This window comes from Meleagris gallopavo, chromosome 4, assembly GCF_000146605.3.
Source record: "Meleagris gallopavo isolate NT-WF06-2002-E0010 breed Aviagen turkey brand Nicholas breeding stock chromosome 4, Turkey_5.1, whole genome shotgun sequence".
Classification (NCBI taxonomy): domain Eukaryota; kingdom Metazoa; phylum Chordata; class Aves; order Galliformes; family Phasianidae; genus Meleagris; species Meleagris gallopavo.
In genome coordinates this window covers 32,925,228-32,946,241 of record NC_015014.2, presented here as the reverse complement: position 1 = coordinate 32,946,241, position 21,014 = coordinate 32,925,228, and the positions used below count along the sequence as shown (strand labels likewise).

General features: G+C 41.1%; 1 protein-coding gene across 1 annotated transcript in view; it reads left to right on the top strand.

Moving 5' to 3' along the window:
• Positions 1–7: 7 nt before the first annotated feature.
• The window catches only part of SPATA5 (spermatogenesis associated 5), a gene marked incomplete at its 5' end in the record, with an annotated part of 182,713 nt that continues 161,706 nt past the window's right edge, over positions 8–21,014 (top strand). The window contains 8 exons of the mRNA XM_010710091.2: positions 8–349; positions 1,126–1,283; positions 3,751–3,809; positions 4,889–5,521; positions 7,610–7,739; positions 8,408–8,464; positions 9,305–9,428; positions 10,726–10,981. Coding sequence (XP_010708393.2) covers positions 8–349; positions 1,126–1,283; positions 3,751–3,809; positions 4,889–5,521; positions 7,610–7,739; positions 8,408–8,464; positions 9,305–9,428; positions 10,726–10,981 — 1,759 coding nt within the window. The remainder of the gene's footprint in view (positions 350–1,125; positions 1,284–3,750; positions 3,810–4,888; positions 5,522–7,609; positions 7,740–8,407; positions 8,465–9,304; positions 9,429–10,725; positions 10,982–21,014) is intronic.

Sequence of the window (21,014 nt, the reverse complement as noted above, 5' to 3'; positions counted from 1 at the left end):
GTCGGCACTGACGGCCTTTCACTGCGGCAGACGAGAGGTCTGCTCGGTAAACGGCACGAGGGCCTGGCTGCTCACCCGGCCCTCGGCGCCACGGGAACACGCTCCGTCTGTGCGCGGCCCGTGCTGCCGAGGCGCGGCCTGCGGGCGTGCTTGTCTGGGAGCGCGGGGTGTGCGGCGCGTGTCCCGTGTGCAGAGCGGTGATGTGCTTCTCCTGAACCTTTCAGAAGATGACAAAATCCCCAAGATGTTCCGGAGAGCCCTGGCGCAGCTGTCTCTGAACAGCATGAAGGCCGCCAACATCTGCATCGGTCGCCCCGTGCTGCTCACGGCGGCGGGAGGAAGGCAGGAGGTGGGTGAGGCCCCGGCCCCTCTGTACTCTGCTCCTCCTTTGGGCAGCCCTCGCGTTTCCGTCCGCTGTAGCCCTCTGTGGAATCGGGATGCAACCTAATCCTCCTTCTTTGTCAGCCCGTGTTTTTATTAATATTGCTTACTTTGGAGGACTGAATGTGGGGCCACTGTCAGCTGTTTGCTTTGAACCTGCTTTGAATGGCATCCTGCCTTCTACCAGAAGTAGTGTTGCCAGCAGGACCGGGGAGATGATCCCTGTCACTGATGAGGCCATATCAGTTACTGTGTTTGAGCCCCTAACTACAAGAAAGACATCCATGCCCTACAGTGTGTCCAGAGAAGGGAAACAGAGCTGTGAAGGGTCTGGAGCACAAGTCTTACACATACGGCTGAGGGAGCTGCAGTTGTTCAGTCTGGAGAACAGGAGGCTCTGAGGAGACCTTATGGCTCTCTACAGCTGCCTGACAGGAGGTTGTGGCAAGGTGTTAATTGGCATCAGCCTCTTCTCCCAGTTAACAGTGTTAGGATGAGAGGTGTGGCTTCAGGTTGCACAGGGGAGGTTCAGGTTGGACATTAGGAAAATCCTCTGAAAGATTGATGATATACTTGCACAGGCAAGGGAAGTGATGGAGTCACTGTCCCTGGAGGTGTTCAAGAAACGTGTAGGCGTGGTGCTGAGGGACACGGTTTAGTGGGCAATATTGGTGATAAGTGGATGGTTGCACTAGATGATCTTAGTTGTGTTTTCCAACCTTAATGATTCTATAATTCCTCCAGGTCTGCACTGCCTGGCCCACTCCAGGCTTCCCAGGTGGGAAGATTGGGCTGAGTGACACCACACAGAAGAGCCTGAGAGTCACTGTGGGTGATGCTGTCACCGTGCAGCCCGTGACTGGTGCGGTCATCCAAGCAGAGGAAGTTGCTGTGAAGATGAGGTATGGAATCTTGTCCCCTACCAATGTGCCTACTGCAAGGCTTTGCACTGGCACACTCTTAGAAGGTACCATTTTTCTTTCATGCTTGCATGGAATTAGTATGTAGGATCCAAGGGAATGGCATGGGGCCGTGTCAGGAGAGGGTCACGTCGCATGTTAGGAAGAGGTTCTACAGCAGAGGGTGGTGGGCATGGAACAGGCTGCCCAGGGCAGTGATTATGGCCCTGAGCTGCCAGATTTCAAGGAACATTTGGACAGCACTCTCAGACATATTGTCTGATTTTTGGGTGGTGCTGTATGGATCCAGGAGTTGGAATTGATAATTCTTATGGGTCCTTTCCAGCTCAGGGTATTGTGCGATTCTTTGAGAGTTAAGCATCCACAGATGCTTGAAGGACGAAGGCTGAAGTTTAATACCTGGTGGCTAACTGCTGCCTCCTGAGGGGCAGCAGAGTGGGTCAGCTGCAGTGTGAGGAGATCTCAGCTGAGGGACGATTAGTGCTGTTGTGGAGAGCTCAATGCCACAAAGGCCGGTAGTGTGAAGACATTCTTCCTTTTGTGTGGAAGTAACAAGCAGGTATGTTAGCCAGTCTTGAGTGCAGTCAACTCCTGAAGCTGAGATCAGGCTTTTGACAAGTGTGTGTGTGACTGCTTGGTCAAGGTGGGTTCTTTAAGGTCCTGAGTCACTTGTAAGGCCCAAAGATGATCTCTGCATAGTGTTGATGTTAGGTTAGAAAGAATCAGAAGGAGCCTGTGTTGTGGCTGTTGTCATTAGAGGTTATGCTGCAAACTGCTTCCTGAGGAACTCCTGGTGAGAAGTTGTGCCATGACTGGGGCAGTGGAGGGCTGATAAGCTGGGGGGAGCCTTCAAAGCTTCACCTATTATGTGTGTGGCTTTTACTTATTGGAATGTTTGTTGTTTGTTTTTTTTAACTGGAAACTCTCGCAGAAGGGGTTTTTTCTCCTCTGAATTCACCAAGGGTAGAGAGCAGAAAGTGCAGATTAAGGCTGTCTTGAAATTACAAAAGCTTTGAAAAATTAGTTGTTTATTGATCTGCTGAGTGACTTTTTATTTTTGTCACTGACCTAACGTTCCACAGTCAGCATTTGGGTTGATGCAGAATCTGGTTATGGTTATTTTCTAAGTAAAGCTATTTTGTAATCACTTTGAAAAGTCTCCCAGCACCTGTAAGTTCTCTAAGAAAATGAAAAAATCATGTCGTTGCAGCTTTTTGCTACGGCTAATTTAATCCTATAGGAAATTTGATTTGATATTACAATATTTGATTGTTATTGCAAACAGTTTGGTTATAAAAGACATAGGGTTTGAATTTTGGATGGTCCTGTGCAGACCCCGGAGTTGTGCATCCTTTCCAGCTCTGGATATTCTGTGTACCTGTGATAAGGATGAAATTAGAGGTATCGTGTGTAACTTCTGAAATACTTGTGATAACTGTAATTCTTTTTGAAACTGTTACAAAGGGAGAATTTTCCTTCTGAAGAAGAATTTTGTGCCAAAATCCTTTACTCAGGCTCCTAGAAATGCTATACATAGTGTGCCTCCAAATTAAAAGTCACATAAATTAAGGTTTTTCTAGAATGACTCTAGGAGAGAACACATGCAAACAGGAGTTAGTCTGTTTTAAGCCTACTGATTTACTGCAAACCACTGTAGTAAAGTACAGTGAGTTGATATGTACTAAGTTAACGGTAAATTTACAGCCGATCTATCAGACAAGAATATTAGTTATTAAAAGAATAAATGGAATCCTGTTGTCCCAGAATTTCTTACTTTTCTAGATGCTTTACGGGTATAATTTATTCTCTGAAAATTTGTATCTCTGGGGATTTGCTTGCGTGCATTATTTATTTTCCAGTTAAAACCAACTTTCAGTCTCAGACCCCAGCAGTGCAACTGAGTGTCTGTTTGCTTCTCAGGAGCGACTGTGGCGTTTCGAGGGCTCCTCTCTGATAGCGGAATGCCTCTTTTCCTCTAGTTACTATTTTGATCACTGGAACTCAGAAATGGATTTTTATTTCTAGGCTTGGAGCTCCCTCTCCTGGTCACAATTTTATTTGCAGCTGCTGCATCTTATTCAATGTTTTTGGTGATGCTGTTCACCTCTCTGTGACGGTTACAGGGGCTGACCTGTGAAATGGGCTCATAATATATAATCTAGATTTGTAATGTAACTTACTCTATTGCTTATTGCAGCATTTAGTGTGGAAAATGGAACAGAATTACATATGAACACTCCTTTTGTTAGCTGCGTGACTGACTAATATCTTTGGAGTTGTTACTGGAGCCAAGGACTGTAAGGAGCTCATTTATCTCTTCTGATTGTGGGGTTAAATCTCAATGTGTAAAGTTGGTGGTATTCACTGTCCTGCTGCCTTGGTGGCATAGACTCTGTTTTGTTTTTGTAGCAGTTAGTGACTGAAAAAATATTGTTTCTTCTTACCACAGGGACAAAGATGCCTGTATTAATTCTGAGGAAATGTCTGTCTGTCTGCTGAGAAACTTAGGTATAAATTTTGTTGCTCTTCTTTTGACCGTTCAGTTTTTCATAGTGCAGTAGAAGCTCACATTTTGGATAGAAAAGCAGAGAGTTTGCTCTGTTTTCACTCGAGGGCTTATGCTGAAATAGAAGGGATTATTTTTCTCACAGGGATCTTCTTTGGGCTAAATCATATTACTATGATTCAAATATCTAACTTGTCTTAATCCTACTCTTTCTGTCCTGTGTATCTACGGCTGTTTCAAGATACAGTTGTTGAGCTGTCATTGTTGGCTTCCTGGCTGATGGACTTTGGGGTTGTCTTGTGTTGTGAAGAACAAGAGAACGATATTATGCATTAAGAATAAGATAATCAGTACTGGTGTGAAATCCCATGCTCTGAATCTTTAATGTATTGATAATAAATAAGCAAAATTCCTTTTCATTGGGTAGCAAGTGTCTGTAAGTAACAAAAAATAAAACCAGTGTGTTTTTCAAGGCATTGGAATTCAAAGTTTTAATTTCTCTTCTCAATAATAACCTTCTGGTTTAGAAATATATAATAGCAGTGCTGGCAAGCTAAGAAGCAGGAAGCACAAACTGGATTCCAGATTTGTGAGTTGGGCTGGAAATAATAACTCCTGTTTACATTAGTGCTTTTTTGTGCCCATAGGGTGCATTCAGATCCATTTCCAGATCTCCCTCTGCCAACACAGAGATAAAACTTTACCTTCTGTAGATCAAGGCTCAGGCTGAATATGAAATACTGTGAACCTATGGGGCACACAGCAAATACAAATTTTTTACATCTTACAGTATTAATTCTGTAATCCTGCTGTGCACACTGTGTGAAGTTCAGAGCACTCAAGTAATGATGGGCTTAGTACAAGAGTTTATGTATGATGACAAGTGTTTATCCAGTACAGCCTTCTTGTGTATAAAAGGATCATTTTAATTACCTGAAATTACATGTGAACTGTGTAACTACCTTCTGTGGTGTTAATTTATAGCACTCTTTACATTTACTGTGAAGGCTATCCTAAAATTACTGCCACCAATTACTTTTATCAACTTTCTCCTTTTTTTTTCTTTTCAATTCTCTCACAGATGGGAAAGTTGTTTTACCAGAAAATCTCCTGGCATTCAGTTTCTATGGCAAACTGTGTAACGTGGTGGTGATGAAGGTGAAGGGGACTGACAGTCTGGAGCTGCACGCCCAGGCTGGTGCCATTTCCAGCGAGGTGTGTGAGCCAGACCTGGAGAAATCTGACTTGGAGATGAGTGCGCTGGATTTGTCCTCACAGCTCAGCAGGTTGGACATTGATGAAGATCCAGAGGCTGCATCTGCAAGCACTCCATGCAAACCGGTGTGTCTGGTTTCACCAGTTACACCCAGTTCTGCTGCGGCAGCCGCTGGTCAAGGTTCTCAGGGAGATGAAGCCTACGGCAGGGAGGGTGCTGCAGACCTGGCTGCTGGTTTGGAGCTGCCCAGGAAAGGAGGCGGTGAGGGGCTTCCATCAGCTGCCAAACCTGGAGCATTCAGCAGCACAGACACTTTTTACTACATTTCTTCAAGAACTAGAATCAGTTTTATAGATACGAGGACGAACGTAGCAGAAGATAGTGACCACGGACCCCAAGTTACCTATGACATGATAGGAGGTTTAAGCAGCCAGCTCAGAACTATTAGAGAAATGGTTGAACTGCCCCTCAAGCAAGCTGAACTGTTCAAGAGTTACGGTATGATGCTAAGATACTAGTTATTTTTTCCTCTAATACGATTTTTTTTTTCTTATAAACCAAGTTATTTTTATCCAAATATGCACTGAATTTTATGTCATGCTGATCCAGCATACCTGTGTGTCCAAGCATTGTCAAACTGTTTTACAGTTTGTACTACATGGCTACAATGAAGATGTAATGGTTAGCTTGTGTGAAACATAATTCAGTAGCAAAGTAACATGTATCTGTCTCTAAGACAAGTCAAATATGCTTAGGCAGAGTTTATAACAAATAGTAAAGGCTTTATACATGGACATTTGAAAGGTGCAGATGTTTCCTGTATTTTCCCAAGTTTTATTTATGTATCTATTTATTTAGATGGGGTCAACTAATCATATTTTTTTAAGTTGAGAAAAATGAGGTGAGCTGTTTTTATCTCTGTGTGTCACAGAGTTCCTGTTAAATGTTCAGGAAGTGTTCCAGGCTGTTAACCCAAACTGCAGTGTGTTTCTTATGCAAGTGCAGGGTTTAAAAATCCTAGTGGTTACTGTTGCCATATTTTAATCTATATCTAACGTATATATGAAGGGTTTTTGTAATGAAGATAAAACTGCATTGTGTGTTTATCTCAAATGGATCCATACATAAAGAAGACACATCTGCTCCTTGTACTTGTCTAGGTGCACATCCCTGTGAGGTAGGGCTCTTACTTATAAGTACTTCTTTTGTATCACATCTTTGAGGCTCTTTATTTCCCTGCGTTGCCTCTCCCCCCACATCCATCAAAGCGGAGGTGATAGCCATCGTCCATCACTGTGACAGCTTCCCTAACACTCAGGCTCTGCTCAGGCACGAGCTGAGTGCCTGCCAGTGGGATGCTGTGAGGAGCTTCCTTCCCTGCACTGTCCAGATCTGACCCCAGCATCACCACGTGTTCTTGTGTTGACCCAAATTTGCTTCAGCAGCAGCGTTCTTCACGCTTGGCTCTCAGTGTATCCAGTCGGACTCTGCTTCTTCTACAACCGCGGGAGTGTTGGGAGCAGAGACAGCGGGGCTGCCCTGGAGGCCAGAGCTGCCATGCGGCTCTATATCCTGCGGTACCAGAAACGCCACACGAGGGAGCAGTGTGTGCTGGAATGGGCTGTTAGAAAGTGAGCTCTCTGCAAAGGCACTATTCCTGTCCTCTGTCAGTTTTGCCCTTTTGAGTTCCTAAGACTCAGTCTTCGTGCCTACATCAGGTTTCTTACCCTCTGTCTCTGAGGCAATGTGCTTCATCCAAAGTTGGTCCCCTCTTTTGGCTTCTTAATTTTCGCTTTTTGCTTTTGGCTTTCTACTCTCTCAATTTGCCTCTGCTGGTCTGAAATGTTTTTTTTCCAGCTGGGGTCACAATCTAACTTCACTGCGGTCATCTGTAGCTTGTATACAGTTTAGCTGGACCCAGGAATATTTTGTTCTTTCAGTGTCCATTATGTTCTGTGCACCTTTCTGTCTGCTTTGGCTTTTCATATTTGCTACTAAAGGGGCACATTTGTCCTTTTAACACGTGGGTGTGTATTTTTCATCTTTTTTTGACAACTGCTGTAAGGTGTAGCTGAGTACTTCAATCCAGGCTCGTGGTATTTCTGAGGTCTCTGGAGTGTGGAGGAAAGGTGGTTTTCTGATGTTGGAAATTTGGAATAATGGCACTGTAGGAGTCGTTAATAACTTCAAAAAGTACATTTGTGAAGATGAGGTGCTTAGACCAATAATTAGTTTGGAAAAAATAACCCATAAAACATAGGGAGAATTGTAATTCAAACTACAAAAGAAAATAAAACAACTGAAATGTTTGCTTTTTAAACAAAATCATTTGGACTTTTAAAAAGCTGAATATGCATCCCATCTAAGTGTCACACATCTTGTAGAGAGCTCTTTCCCCTGAAAATGCTATTATATCAAAATGAAAAGAATAATGTTGGCTAGAGAAGTGAATGCTGAGATCAAGTTCTAATCAGTAATAACTGTGGGGCAGCAAAATGTGCAAATGCAGCGTGATGTGCAAATGATAAATGAGGTGTTTACCACAAGTAACTTTCTTCTCTGTTTTGTGCATGTGCTGGTTTGAAGGAATCTCACCTCCTAGAGGAGTGCTGTTGTATGGCCCTCCAGGTACTGGGAAGACTCTCATTGCCAAAGCCATCGCAAATGAGGTTGGCGCTCATGTAACTGTTATTAATGGTCCTGAAATAATAAGCAAGTAAGTCCACTCAGTTTATGTTCATTAATTCTGTAGATACGTTAGCCCACAATCTGTACCATCTACCCATTGGAGATCCATCATCCTCTGTGGAATTGGCTGTAGGCTATCCATCCAACAGTCAAAAACAGATGGGAAAGGCTTCTCTCAAGTAGGACTCCTCTTTCTTGTTGCAGTAACAGAGTTTTGTTGGATTTGGCTTAGAAATTTGGGTAAGCATGGACTGAATTAAAAAGAAGACTAAAACTGCACCTACAGTCACATGCTATTTCTGCAACCAGAGGAGTTACTTTACTTGCTGATGTGTATTTGAATTACTTTACTTGTTGAATTGTATTTGAAATTAATGGGTGACAGTGTACAGATGAATGACTCCAGGAAACTTTTCTTTGTTGATGTTCTTTAAAAACACAGATATAAATTGTTTCTAGTGCAGTTTTGATTTTTTGCTATTTAGGACATAGGTGTATCCTTGTGTTTTTTAACCTGTTTTTTGTCCTTGTGGAAAGGAAGGTTATTTTTGATTTGCATGTGCTTCATAAATTTGCTGGAGACTTTGAGTAGGTGTGCTATGGCTTTTTGGAACACACAAGCGGTAATTATTTAAGTTGTCCAGAAAATACAAAAAAACCTCACCATTTCTTATTAAAATGTTTTAATTATCATAGGTTTTATGGAGAATCTGAATCAAGACTACGTCAGATATTTGCCGAAGCTTCTTTACGGTATATTCTTTTGGATAATTATATTCATGCTCATTTCTTTGTGGTATTGGTCCCAGAGTTAATGGTTTTAAAAGAAGAACATTTGCAAGAATCTTTGAATTGAATAATTTTTTTTTCTTGCAGTGGTTTTTAAAAGGAAATACATTTATTTATATAGAGCTAAGTAGAAGGAGAACAGTGAAATTCTAGTATGCCTGTTAAATGTTTTGGACACTACTCTGTTTAAGGGTCTGTTACAGAAGATGCCAGAGTGCTTTATCTGTGTCATCAGTGCATGGTACACTTAGTTCAGCAGGTGGAAGCATGAGCCAGAGTTTCACCTGGATCCAAACTTTTCTAGTTTTATCTTTAAAGAGCAGTGTAAGACTGAGCTGGGATGTGGAAGCTAGCTCTAAATGAGCTGGTGTTGGTTCTGGATATAGCACACCTCTCAATTCTGGTGGCAAATGTATTGGATCTGGTTGAGGCAGACTTTGAGATGGTCATTGTTGATAATACTTTAGCAAAATGCTATCACATCATGTATTTGTGTAGGTGGCAAGTAAGAGGCTGTGTTTTTATTCTTTAAATCAGTGTTGAGTCTTTGGAAGAGAGTCATAGGAAAGTAAAGTGACTTGGTCATTGAAGATGTTGTCTAATATTTTAGTCATTTTGGTTCTCCTTTAGAGTAGTGCCATACTCAGTCTTGAAACTTTCAGTTGCTTAAAGCAGTGGGATGCTCATTAATTTTCATTGGAACTGGATATTTTCCTTATGAAGTTCTGCAAATCTGTGACTTGATGGTTTAAGTCCTCCTGAGCTGCCTAACAGGTTTCTTTTTTTTTTTCCAATTTTTTTTAGTCGTCCTTCTATTATATTTATAGATGAATTGGATGCACTCTGTCCAAAGAGAGAAGGGGCTCAGAATGAAGTAGAAAAGAGAATTGTAGCCTCCTTGCTGACATTAATGGATGGCATTGGCTCTGTAAGTAGACTCATTGAGACAATCAGTGTGTATGGGAACTAACTGAGCAGCGTAATTTTACTTCTGTAGTGCAGCCAATTTTAGATATGTCATTCAGGGGAAAAGAAAATAGCTTGAGGTGAAACTTTACGTAGTAATCTAATGCTTTATTGGATGCTAGGCATAGGGAGGGGATGTCTCCTGGTAGCTGTGGGATAAAAAGAAAGTAAATTTTTTTCCATTTCTGGTCTTTCATTGAACTTCTCCTACTTCTGTAGTTTTGGAGACAAAACTGAAATTTTATTGCTAGCTCGTCGCTGAACTAAACTAGCTAATTTGATTGCTCTGACAAAGAGATCAAGATATTTCTGATGATATATGGTCTACATTGCTAAAGGAAACAATGACTATTAAGATTGCCGTAGTAAAATTTGGGATATAACAAAAGCCTACTGAAGAAACAGTAAATTTAATTGACATTAGTGTATTACAGATTAAGGCCCTAAAATTTGCCAATCTCTCATTCATTCTTTTCTGTTTACTAGCAGGAGAGACAAAATAACTCTGTCCACAATATGAAAAATGAGTCTTTGCTGTTTATTTAATCTGCAAGTTTCTTGCTATTTTACTGCATTGTGGCTTTTGCTGACGGGTCACGGATTGTTCACAGTCAGAACATATTTTCTCATGGCAAAGACTGCTGAATGTTCTCCGTGCAGAAAGTACCGCATTCTCAAAATGTGAATGACAGTGCAAGTGACCTCGTTGATTTTGCCTATCTTTGAATATAAAAAGCAGAATTTGAGGAAATTAGTTAGGATTTTTGACTTTGCTTTTCCTACTGAATCTACAGGGGGTCCTGTAACCTGCCATCTCTGCTGCTTTTTATACCTATTTCTGATTTGCCTCCCAATCTTGTTTGTTCTTGTTGTTGTTGTCTTATTGTCTATTGAAACCTTTTTGTCCTTGTGCCAGCACTACCTTCTAGCCTAAATGCTGACTGTTTTTTTCCTAGCTGCTTACTTTCCTGATACTGGAAAGTAAGTTCTTGGAAATTAGAGAGGGATACGCTGGGATTAAGGGGTCTTGGAGTGTAGTTTCTCTTTCATTGTTTGTATGTACGTAAAACCTAAGGTATTGCTAAATTGCAGGTACAGTTTGGGGGTTGATTTGCTTTGTTCCTTTAGGTCTACCATCAGGATTTAATGTGTGTAGGAGCTGTGAAAAGTAAGCAGGAAATATGTTTATGTTAAATTACGTTTAAATATGTTTGTAAACCTAATTACAGTTAATATTTTGCATTGTTTGATGTGTTCAGGAAGGCAGTGAAGGGCAGCTCGTGGTACTAGGGGCCACCAATCGTCCTCATGTGCTAGATGCAGCACTGCGCAGACCCGGCCGTTTTGATAAAGAAATAGAAATAGGAATTCCTAACGCCCAGGACCGCCTGGACATATTACAGAAGCTTCTGAAGAAAGTTCCCCATTCTCTCACAGCAGCAGAAATGATGCAACTGGCTGATAGCGCGCATGGTTATGTGGGTGCTGACTTAGCAGCCTTGTGCAAGGAAGCAGGTAAGGATTTGTGTGTCTTATTCAGTATCTTATGTAACAGTTAGCCTCTTTTTTTAAAAAAGTGAAAAATAAGAAATAGAAATCCAGAGTCTACTCATGGTTTTTGAAAGGATGAGTTCTGATATTTTTTTGTGTCAGAGGAAACTTAGTCCAGCACACAGCATGAGGAACGCTAGTTTGTTCCTGCACAAACCCAGAAAATGTTGGAGCGTTTATTGATTCTAAAAACGAATGTTAAGGTTATTAACACCAGGAATCCCTTGTGCCAGTTCTAGGACACCTGATGTCTGTCTCTTGGTTTTCTAGTGGTTTAGTGAGTTAACTGACCTACCCCTAGGAATTTTTCTGCTTGGATTGAAATCTCGTGTTGCTCAGGCTGGACAGCTTGTCCTGCAGATCTGCATTCCCAAGATGCTGAGACATTGAGTATTGATTAATTCTGTACTGCGTGCTTCTGTGTAATTTGTCTGTTAGCAGGAGCCTGTGACTGGGGCTGTGTGTGCTGGTTGGGTCAGGCAGCTCAGCTGGGGCACAGCATGGGGGCCTCCCCTGGCCTCGGGTACCAGCACAGCATTGTAGAACCATCCACACGTCCTGCAGGAAGGGTTCAGTATGTTCCAGGCAGTGCTTAAACACAAGCTCATTTCTGTTTTCATTGGATGAAATACTAAAAGTGCGCTGTATCAGTTCTTACATTTTGCTAGAATGTGTCGACACGGTTTAAGTGTTGGACCTTAAGTCTACCCAAGAACAGTCGCTTAAAGCAGCCTAGTCAAAATATGACTCTTCAGTTCTGCTTACGCATATTTGCTCCCATATAGTTGGCAAATATGTATTTGCTGTATTTGCTGGTTACTTCTGTTTCCTTTGGCACTTGGACAGCTTCCTCTGGCAGTGACCCTGCAAAGTTAATTCTTGCATCAGAATTAACTATTAAGCTGACAGAAGTTTTATTAGGGCTGATGATATTAGGGCTGGGAACGGCAAGATCTTTGCCTGCCAACTTCCAGAATTTTAAGGAGATGGTTCTCAAATAAGAATTTGTGGACTTTGCACGGATCAAGATGAAAAAAAACATGTATGAACACAGCAAGGCCTCATAAAGTGCTCTTCTGCTGGCTACGGTTGTGCTCTGTTTTAAGTTAGCAAACGTTCATTTAAAGACAAATGTGTACAACCAGCAGCAAAAGAAGAGGCTCCCTGTCTGTTTTTCTTGTGCTGTGCTTTTGGGAGTTTGTCAGTATGCCTATGTCACAGTCCTCACATATGAAATCCTTAACTAAGGTAATCTAAAATTTTCAGTGAAAAATGTTGTGTTTTGAATTCCAGATGTGATCCAACCTTGGTGCCGCTTGTGAATTCTGGATATTTTGTCATCCAGCTGCAAAGAGGAGATATTTACCCTCCTTCAAAGGGCTTTTCAGACAGCAAATTCTAAATGTTGCATAAACTGAATGTTAAGTGCTTTCTCAGTTCTGTATAGACCCAAAGCTTTGGCATCTACCAGTGGGAATGCAGGATGCACTGCTATCTGGGAGCTTTGCATGCAAACCCAGTGTTTGGAACAGGGGAATGAGGATGTCTCCTTTTTCATTGATCTTCCCCGAGGTTTGAAGCCATGCTGTTAAGTATCTGTCATTTGCTAACTTGGAGTGACCTCTGCTGGGGAAAACACAGCCCAGCTGTTTTAACATTACATACACAGAAATTAAATTGCTCGTGGTTAAGGAATATCCATAGTAGTATGGGTTTTTTTTTATTGTTTAAGCTCTTGAAATCTGTTTTTATATTAAATTTTCAACACCTTGTAAAACATTACTAGTTTCACTGGAGTTAGACTTAGAAAAGAGAATTTTATGAGGTAATTTCTCCGCAGCAGCACAGGGTTGTTCCATGTGGCAAGTGTTCCAGTGATTTGTCTTTTTTTGTTGTTTTGCCGAGCAGTGGGCTCCTATTGCTTCACTTCAGAAACTGTGCTGTAGGCCAAGACAGCTTGCTGTCCAGGAATGCTCTCTGATAGTCTGCCTAAGTATTCCTTGTTTACTTTTATCCTATTATTTCTATTTACATCCTTGTATAACACGTTCAGTCTTCCTCCTTAGTGTTTACACCCTTCAGATATCTGAAGGCTGTTTTCATGTCCCCTACCTCCTCATTCATTACTTGGCCAAATTATAAATATTTAGCTCGTTTAATCTTTCCTCATAAATAAGCCCTTCCTGCCTTCTGAGAACTTCTGTTGATTTTTCTCTGAACTCCCTCCAGTTTGTCAATAATCTTTTGGTAGTGTGGTGCTCAGAATTGAACCCGATGTTTGTATTTATTAAAATATAAAACATAATGTAAATGTATAGTTAAGACTGCTGGTGTGATTTCTACGTAATCAAGATGTTTAATATTCAGATGGTATCTGAGTTCAGAGTTCCTTTGCAAATCTTAAATGCAACAATACCGTCTGACATGCATGCAAGTACGGGTAAAACATGGAAATGAATTTAGAGGCATGAATTCTGAACTCGGTTGTTACAGCAAGATTATTCTTGCTTGTTGATTGGAGATCTCTTGACTCTTGGTTACTCCGTTAGCATCTTGAGATGCTTTGTTTGTGGCTGGAAAGCCTGAAAGTTTACAAGCTGGAACTGTTTACATTCTCAACGCAAAGTTTAGAGAATTTCTGAAGGATTCATCCTTCCTTATCTTTATACTTCAACTTTGTTTTTTCTTTTTATGCACATGTATAATATTGTATATATAGTGCTTATATAAACCACGGTTGTAGAAATTCATATAACATGGTAAATGTAGTAACTGTATGGCTACGACAGCCAGAACTTTCACTTCGGCATCAATAGTTAAATTTTCTAAGATCCCTCATTATAAAAGCTTTTGTTTGTCTTCTATCCAGTTCTGACTAATGTGAATTAATGGAAAGTAAACAGCTATTGTAGAGTTAAATATATTCCAACTGTTTTCTTGGCAGAACTTGTTTGTTCTCCATGCAAGTGGTGCTTGCTTATACTTCTGGGGTCAGACAAACCATTTCTCTCTTCTGTTCAGCAGCTCAGTGCATTTCATGGAAGTCATTAAGAAGTTTCAGGAGCCTCTTAAGATCAGCTTGCACTGAACGTTTCTACTCTCTTGTGTTTGTGGTGTAAGGAATGATAATGTTGTGTATGCTGGAATGGGCAAGGAGAAGAAATGGAGACAAGAAACCCAGAGAATGTGTGTCATGGGCTTTTCCAGTCTTAATGTGGCCAAACACGTGAAATACTCATGTATGAATGGATGTAATCGTCAGTTAAACATGGTTTTATTTCATCCTTCTAACGTATTAGAGGATTTCTCTTTCAGTACCTTCTTTTTCACTGCAGAAGATAGTCTTAGCATAAAATGAAATGACAAAGTTATCTGGCTGTTTGTTTGAAAAAATGCTAGGTATTATGAACCTTATGATATTGTTGCAAGAGACAATGGGGTGATGAGCATCAGCTCTGTGTCCCAGTCCTTGCTATTGCACAAGTTACATGTATTTATCTAGTGTTAAGCAAGATACTGTTTGTCAGATTTGGAAATAACTAAGAAATTGCTTATGATCAGTCTTACAAAGTTGAAAGCAAAAACGTCAGTCCTAATGTGGCAAGAATCACTGGCTTGTATGAAAGGCTTCTCAGAATTAACATACTTCATCTCTATTCAATGTTTTGTTCTCTATAATGACTACACTGGAAAAATAGTGATTTGTTAGATTTCTCTATTGTCTGGCAGTCTGCTTGTGATTCCCACCGTATTGCTGCTTCTTGCAACCTGTCTTAAAGGATGATAGCATAGTATGGAAAACCTACCAGTACCTCAGCGGGCAGTTACCCATTACCCACTGGAATCAGCGTACAATGGGCTCCTCATGGTTGGCTCCAGATGACTTGAGAACCCTCTATGGGATTCATGTGCACAGAATTCCTGCCGAGGAAAGGGCTTACTGATGTGTGCAGCTGAGAAACTTGTATTCTTAAGACTGGAAGATGTTTACCTAAGTTGTTTAGTAGACTACCTTCTAATGTGAACAGCTGCCTTCAGAATTGTTCTGTTTCCAAGTGGAGGCAGTGTTTGGGAAATAGACTGCCATATCCTTGCATGTAATGTCCGTGTTTGTACGCTCCTGAGATCTTGTTGCTTCTGCTTTAATTAAGAGGCCACACAGCCTTTTATTAATTCCCTAAAAAATAATAATGGTTTTAATTTAACAACAAAGATAAGCACTCCACTTTTTTGGAAAAACATATGAAATGTTAATTATGTAGTGGGGACATGAATGGTATAAACTGTACTGAATGTTAGAAGATGCTTAGCAACAAAGGTTTCCAAATATAGCAATTTTTTATAAACTTATCCTTCTATGGCTGCTTGTAGCATTTCAAGAGAGTGAATATAAATATAACTTGATTTCTTCAAGAAGTGGGTTCAGTCACATTGTTTACAGAGAGAGGAAGTATTTGCTTTGTAACTCTTAGAATTTATCTCAAACATCCTTGTTCACTGCACATAATTTCAGTGTGCTGATATAAAACACTTGGACTGTGATAAGATAGCATCACGAGGAGAGGAAGAACAAATGTCTTTGTTTAAATTGTGGTCTGTCTTGCAATAACATCAGTTTGGTTCCAGTAAGGATGCTGCAATCACTGTAACTTCCAAACTACTGTGAGAGATGCAGTAATCGCTTTGCTTTGCATCAAAGCTTTGTAAATCATCAGACTGCATTACAGTCAAAGGCATCACCTTGCTTAGATTTTGAGATTATAGCGGTTCCCTGATTTGAGCTGCTATTAGTAAAAACCTTACAGAAATAAGAAGTTGAGCTGTGTTTTTTGACTAGTTAAGTCAGCATTACTACTGAATCTGAGGAGCTACACAACTTGCATAGACATAAGATACAATTTGATGGTCCATCCCTTAAAAAATCCTGTTGTCTTCAGATCTCTGTCCATCAAAATCATTTGTCCCTCTTATTGCCCCTGCATTCTCATAAATAATACAGTTAGGATCTGTACCTTGGAATATTGACTATGGGGAGGTATTAGATCTGTAAAAATAGAAGTGACTTAATAGAATACTGTACTTGGTTTTTTTTTTTGGAGCCGAGAAACTTTCTTCTGCACCTTTTATGACGGAAAAAAGAATTTCTGCAACTCACCTTGAAAATCTGTGGGGCTGTTCATCCACCTTAGCCCTCTTGCATCAGAACAAAACGAGGCAAAGCAATTGCAGGTCTCCTTTATTTATTTATTTATCTATTTATTTATTTAATTTGTTATTCACCGTGATCCACGGGGAGAGAAATTCCCTGAAATCCAGGCCTTTTTCTAAACCTTGAAAATCGTGGTTCAGCTTGAGCCTTTCCTAAGATGATTTGAACCAGGGTTCTGCTGAGGGTGTGCAGTAAACATAAATATTGTTCTTGGGTTGTAATCCCAGGAGTAGGAATGTGGGCTCTGGCACTGCTCTGTTGAGAAAGTGATAAAGGCAGTGAGTGACCAAAGTCTGGGGATTTATTTATTTTGCAGGGCATTTTGGGACTTGTTTGCAAATTAACTGGTCACAGATAAGAAAGGGAAGGCACTTTCCCATTCCTGTTGCCGTACAAAACAAGTTGGGGAAAGACCACTTGTCTTGGTGCACACAGGTCATTTAGAAAACATGGTTTTGATGGGAATATTATTAATACTGGCTTATTGAAGAATGCATTCTTAGGAAGTGGAGAGATTTTCATAGAAACGTCAGAACACAGGATTCTAAAAATGCGCTGAAAAACTCAGATGTGATATAGAAGTAACACAGCTAATGAATGTTTTGACTGGAATGTGCAAGTTTTCTTGTACAATGCTCCATCACACTAATTTCCAGTGGAATGAGACCAAGAGAATCAATTCCCATCCTTGGCTTTAAGGAGCTGTAAGCCAGTGCTGTGCTCTATAGTTGTACGGTTGGGTCTATAATGCAGAGGCTGATTTTAAGCTGAAGCACATGACCTTGTTTGCAGTCTTAATGTATTATGAACAAATGTGCCCTTGCTTGCAGGCACGTGTAATAGAGAGATGTGGCTTCTCTGGACTATGTTTCAGCTGCAGAGTATGAGACTCACCCTTTAACTTCTGCTCAGCGCTGTTCTGTTGAGACTGCAACATTTTTGTGTAGCATCTGATGCACGGACTCAGATGCAAATGATCCAAATCATTTATTACAATTCTCTCATCACTTATATGCCTTCACAAGTTTTCTTTTTCTGGCTTTCCCATCCACCTTTACATGTCAACAGAGCATTCTACAAAACACTCTTCAACCATTCACACAGGCACTTACCCAATCAGAGCCGTGAGACGTTCTTTCTTCTTCTGGAGGTGTCCTTGGTTCTCGTGCTGTTTATCTTGCTCCACAGCTTCTGCTCTGAACATTTTTTCTTGTATTCCCACATTTTTGAATCTCTTTTCTTAGCCTTTCCATAATTCAGTTGCACAGAAGGATGGCTGTCTGAGCACCCATGTGCTAAAATAAAACCCTTGGCCTACTGTCTTCCTTTCTAAAGAGATGCTGTTGCATGTTTCTTTTCGTAGTTATTTTTTCATATTTAACATCTTTGTCGTTTTTTTGTTTTCTTTCTTGAATGCTATTTTTTTTTTTCTGTGGAGAACATTGTTGTCAGGGCATATGAAGTTTGATTTTCTATCATAACTACTGTTCCATGCGTGGCCATGCAGGAGGAGAGGTGGGAGCAAGGGCAGGAGGCCAGCCGTATGTCACCAGAGTTGAGCCAGGATCTGCTGGTTCCCTCATGCTGACCTGGGAGGGTTTACTCATCTAAGGACTGAGGAAGACTTCAGGACGTTTAATCTCAGTTGAGAAGCAACTCAGTAGACTTTCTTCTTGCTAACAGGAACCAGTTGTACTCAGGTCACTTGCCTTAACCAATGTTCTGCAAGGTGTGTGCTTCCCTCATTGTTTCCTACCGTGTCCTTGCTGATGTTCCACCTCCAGTCCAGGTGGGACAACCACACTCACTGCTCGCTGTGCTGTGCTGCCTTTCTGCTGCCAACAGAGTTCACATGCACTGTAGCTCTGTGTTAAGCAGGCTCTGAGTTATCACAGGTGATTCAGACCAGGTCCCTTGTGTTGAAGAGTGTTCTTTGATTTCCTGGTTCTGGAGTGCATTCCAGTTACAAATTAGAATTAAATATTTGGGATAAAGCTATTTTTTCCTCTGAGGCACACACATCCTTTTTTTGGGAAATGACTTGTTTGAAATGCGTGTCACATTTTAAGATCTGTTCTGAGTAGATGCTCATACTCAGGTTGAAAAGTTACGGTTTTTATCAGTATCTGAGTAAAGGGTGATGGTTACTGTATCTGGGACTAGTTTAGCTAGAAAAAGAAATGCCCCATGCCTAGAGCATGGCTGTACTTTATTTGAGCTATCCATGTAAAATGGTGCTATAGCAGAAAAGGGCGGCGTTTTCTGCTCCCTCTCAGACTCCAGATAAAATGGTTTCATACATAATAGCAAACTTAGGATTTTTTTACTTGATAGTGACATTTTGCCAGAAATTTTAGTTTTTGTATCTGTGTTGGTTTTGCAGTGGTATTAATTACTAGTAGGTACTTGCGGAATGAATGACTGCAGTTGGGACACATAACTTTCAGTATTTCTAGGAGAAGTTTTCCTTGGCTTCCTCACTTGCTGTGGTCTGACAGTATTCCTACTCGCAATTAGAGCAGCACTTAGCCACTGCTTGCTGTTTCTTGTCTCTCTGCCTGGTGCCAGGACAGCAAAGGCAGCCCTTGTTCTTCTCACCCATGCTTAGGAGTATTGCATAGGAGAGCAGCCTGGAAAGCGGGCTGCCCTCCTCATTCCCTTCTGTTGTCATCCGCTTAGGATAAATGGTGTGTGCCTGATCTGATCTGTGAATAAACTGTTTCCTGTATGAAAGAAGCTTGGAAAATACGGTTCTTCCTTCCTTCCTTTGCCTCCCTTGCTGTAGATTTCAGCAACTCGTGGTCGGCCCCACAGACGTGTCCCAGCAGATGCCGGAGCTCCTCGTGCAGGACCATAAATCACAGACAGATTCCCCTCAGCAGATCAGTGCTCAGGTTAGCTGAGTGAGTTTGCAGAGTTATGGCTATGAAAGGTTTTGGAGTATTATCTTTTTTGTGCAAAGAGCATACTAAAGTTCTTAGGGGATTTTCACTTATGAGGCTGGCTGCTAAAGACAAATTGCAGAATATGATTATGAGAGCAAAGCTAGGAATTTCTGCTTTCTGAAAAAATTCTACTTGGGCATGAATTTTGTGTAGAGGTTAAACTCACAAGAAATAAGCTTTAGAAATATATTTATAGCGGTCTTATCCGTAGATATTTTCTCATTTCTTGGTAATCGATTGATGCGTTTGCTTCTGTACCAGCTAAACCAAACCAACCCAACAAAACCTAAGTTATGGTGAGTTTTTGGGATGCAGATGGAGGTACACATCTGTGCTGGCTGTTGTGACTCCTGCCCCCAGGTGAGAGGAAAGCTTGCTAGTGATGCACAGACCCAGTGCTGTTGTGCCATTGCTTTGCCTGTGGAGCAGAGAGAATGAGTGTCTTTGCTAAGACATGGCTCTGTTGTCCCTCAGTACTCATGGCAGCTGCTTTTGTTGCTTCCTCACCATGACGGTTTTGCCGGGGCTGCACAGGATGCAAGATTGAACATGTGAGAATGTGTCACCTTAGCTGACGGCAGCCAGGTCTCCATCTGCTACGTTAATGAGCTGTGTGTTCTTACACATCTGTGCATTACTGCAAACAAAATATATACGTGTTCTCTTTTTTCCGTTGAATTTGACCATCCAATATCTTGATGTAATAAGGTGCTATGAACTCCATTTTTTTGTTAATGACTTTTTATGTTCAGGAATGCTTGTGATTTGTAGTATGTTGTGCATGAAGTCCCTTAAGAGATTTCCTAGAGTTATGTCAGGAATGGCTGCGGCAAGTAAAAGTGGTTAGAGGAGAGGAGTTCCTCATCTCAAAAATATTAAACATTGGAATGACTTTGTACCCATTGCTCATGAAGGATACCCCTCTTATGGTTTCCGAAGTTCAAAATTGAGTCTGAGTTAAAAGAAATGTTTTCTTCTATGGATAAAACTTAAATTTTGGAGAATAGTGTCTGGAGATCAAGAAGTACAGGAGGATGCCCTGTGTAGAGCCATTAGGGAGCTGAAATCTTTCCACATGTTGTTGTGCTTTCTGTTTCCAGCCATGCAGGAAAGCATTGGGTTGGATCTGAAAGTTGTCGCAGGGAGAAATGGTGTGTGTGTCCTGGACTTGGCCATGATAATTTGGGAGGAAAATGCCTGATTAGCAGGGAAAAAGAAACGTTTCCTCTTGTAAACAAACTTGCACGGAAATTACAAGTTCTGGTATTGTGCTTCTGGTAGAGTAAGTCCAGGCAGGGGAGATTAGCGGAAGAAGTGTCTGATGGCACTGAAAGAAGCATGATTAATGATTTTGTTTGGTTTGGTTCATTTCCTCATGTGTTGTGTATATTCTGTTTTTAAAGCCTAAAGTATGTGTGTTCTCTGTTTGGAGTGGATGCTTTCTATTATTTACAGTAGTATGTAATTATACACAGACTCTGACAAATGCAGCAGTGTAGTAGAGTCTATTTTTAGGCTCAGGCATTTGTGATTCTGATCTAATGTGCCAAATCTTAGCCAAACTACGAGCAGGAAAGTCTTGCAGGGAACAATGCTTCCTACCTCCTGCTCAGCCTGGTACCAAGAAGGATCAGCTGTACCAGGACAACGTGTTCCGCTGGCTTTTCCCCTCCTGTCCACTTAATTTCCTCTGTTCTAGACAGACAGGATGAGTTAGTGAGGTGGAGTGCACAGTTGCTGGACTGGAACAGATTGTTTATTTTCCATTGTTTGTAATCATGCATGACTTATTATGCTTGTTTCTTTCCAGTTTTTTGTGTTTTTTTTTTTTTTTTTAACTGGG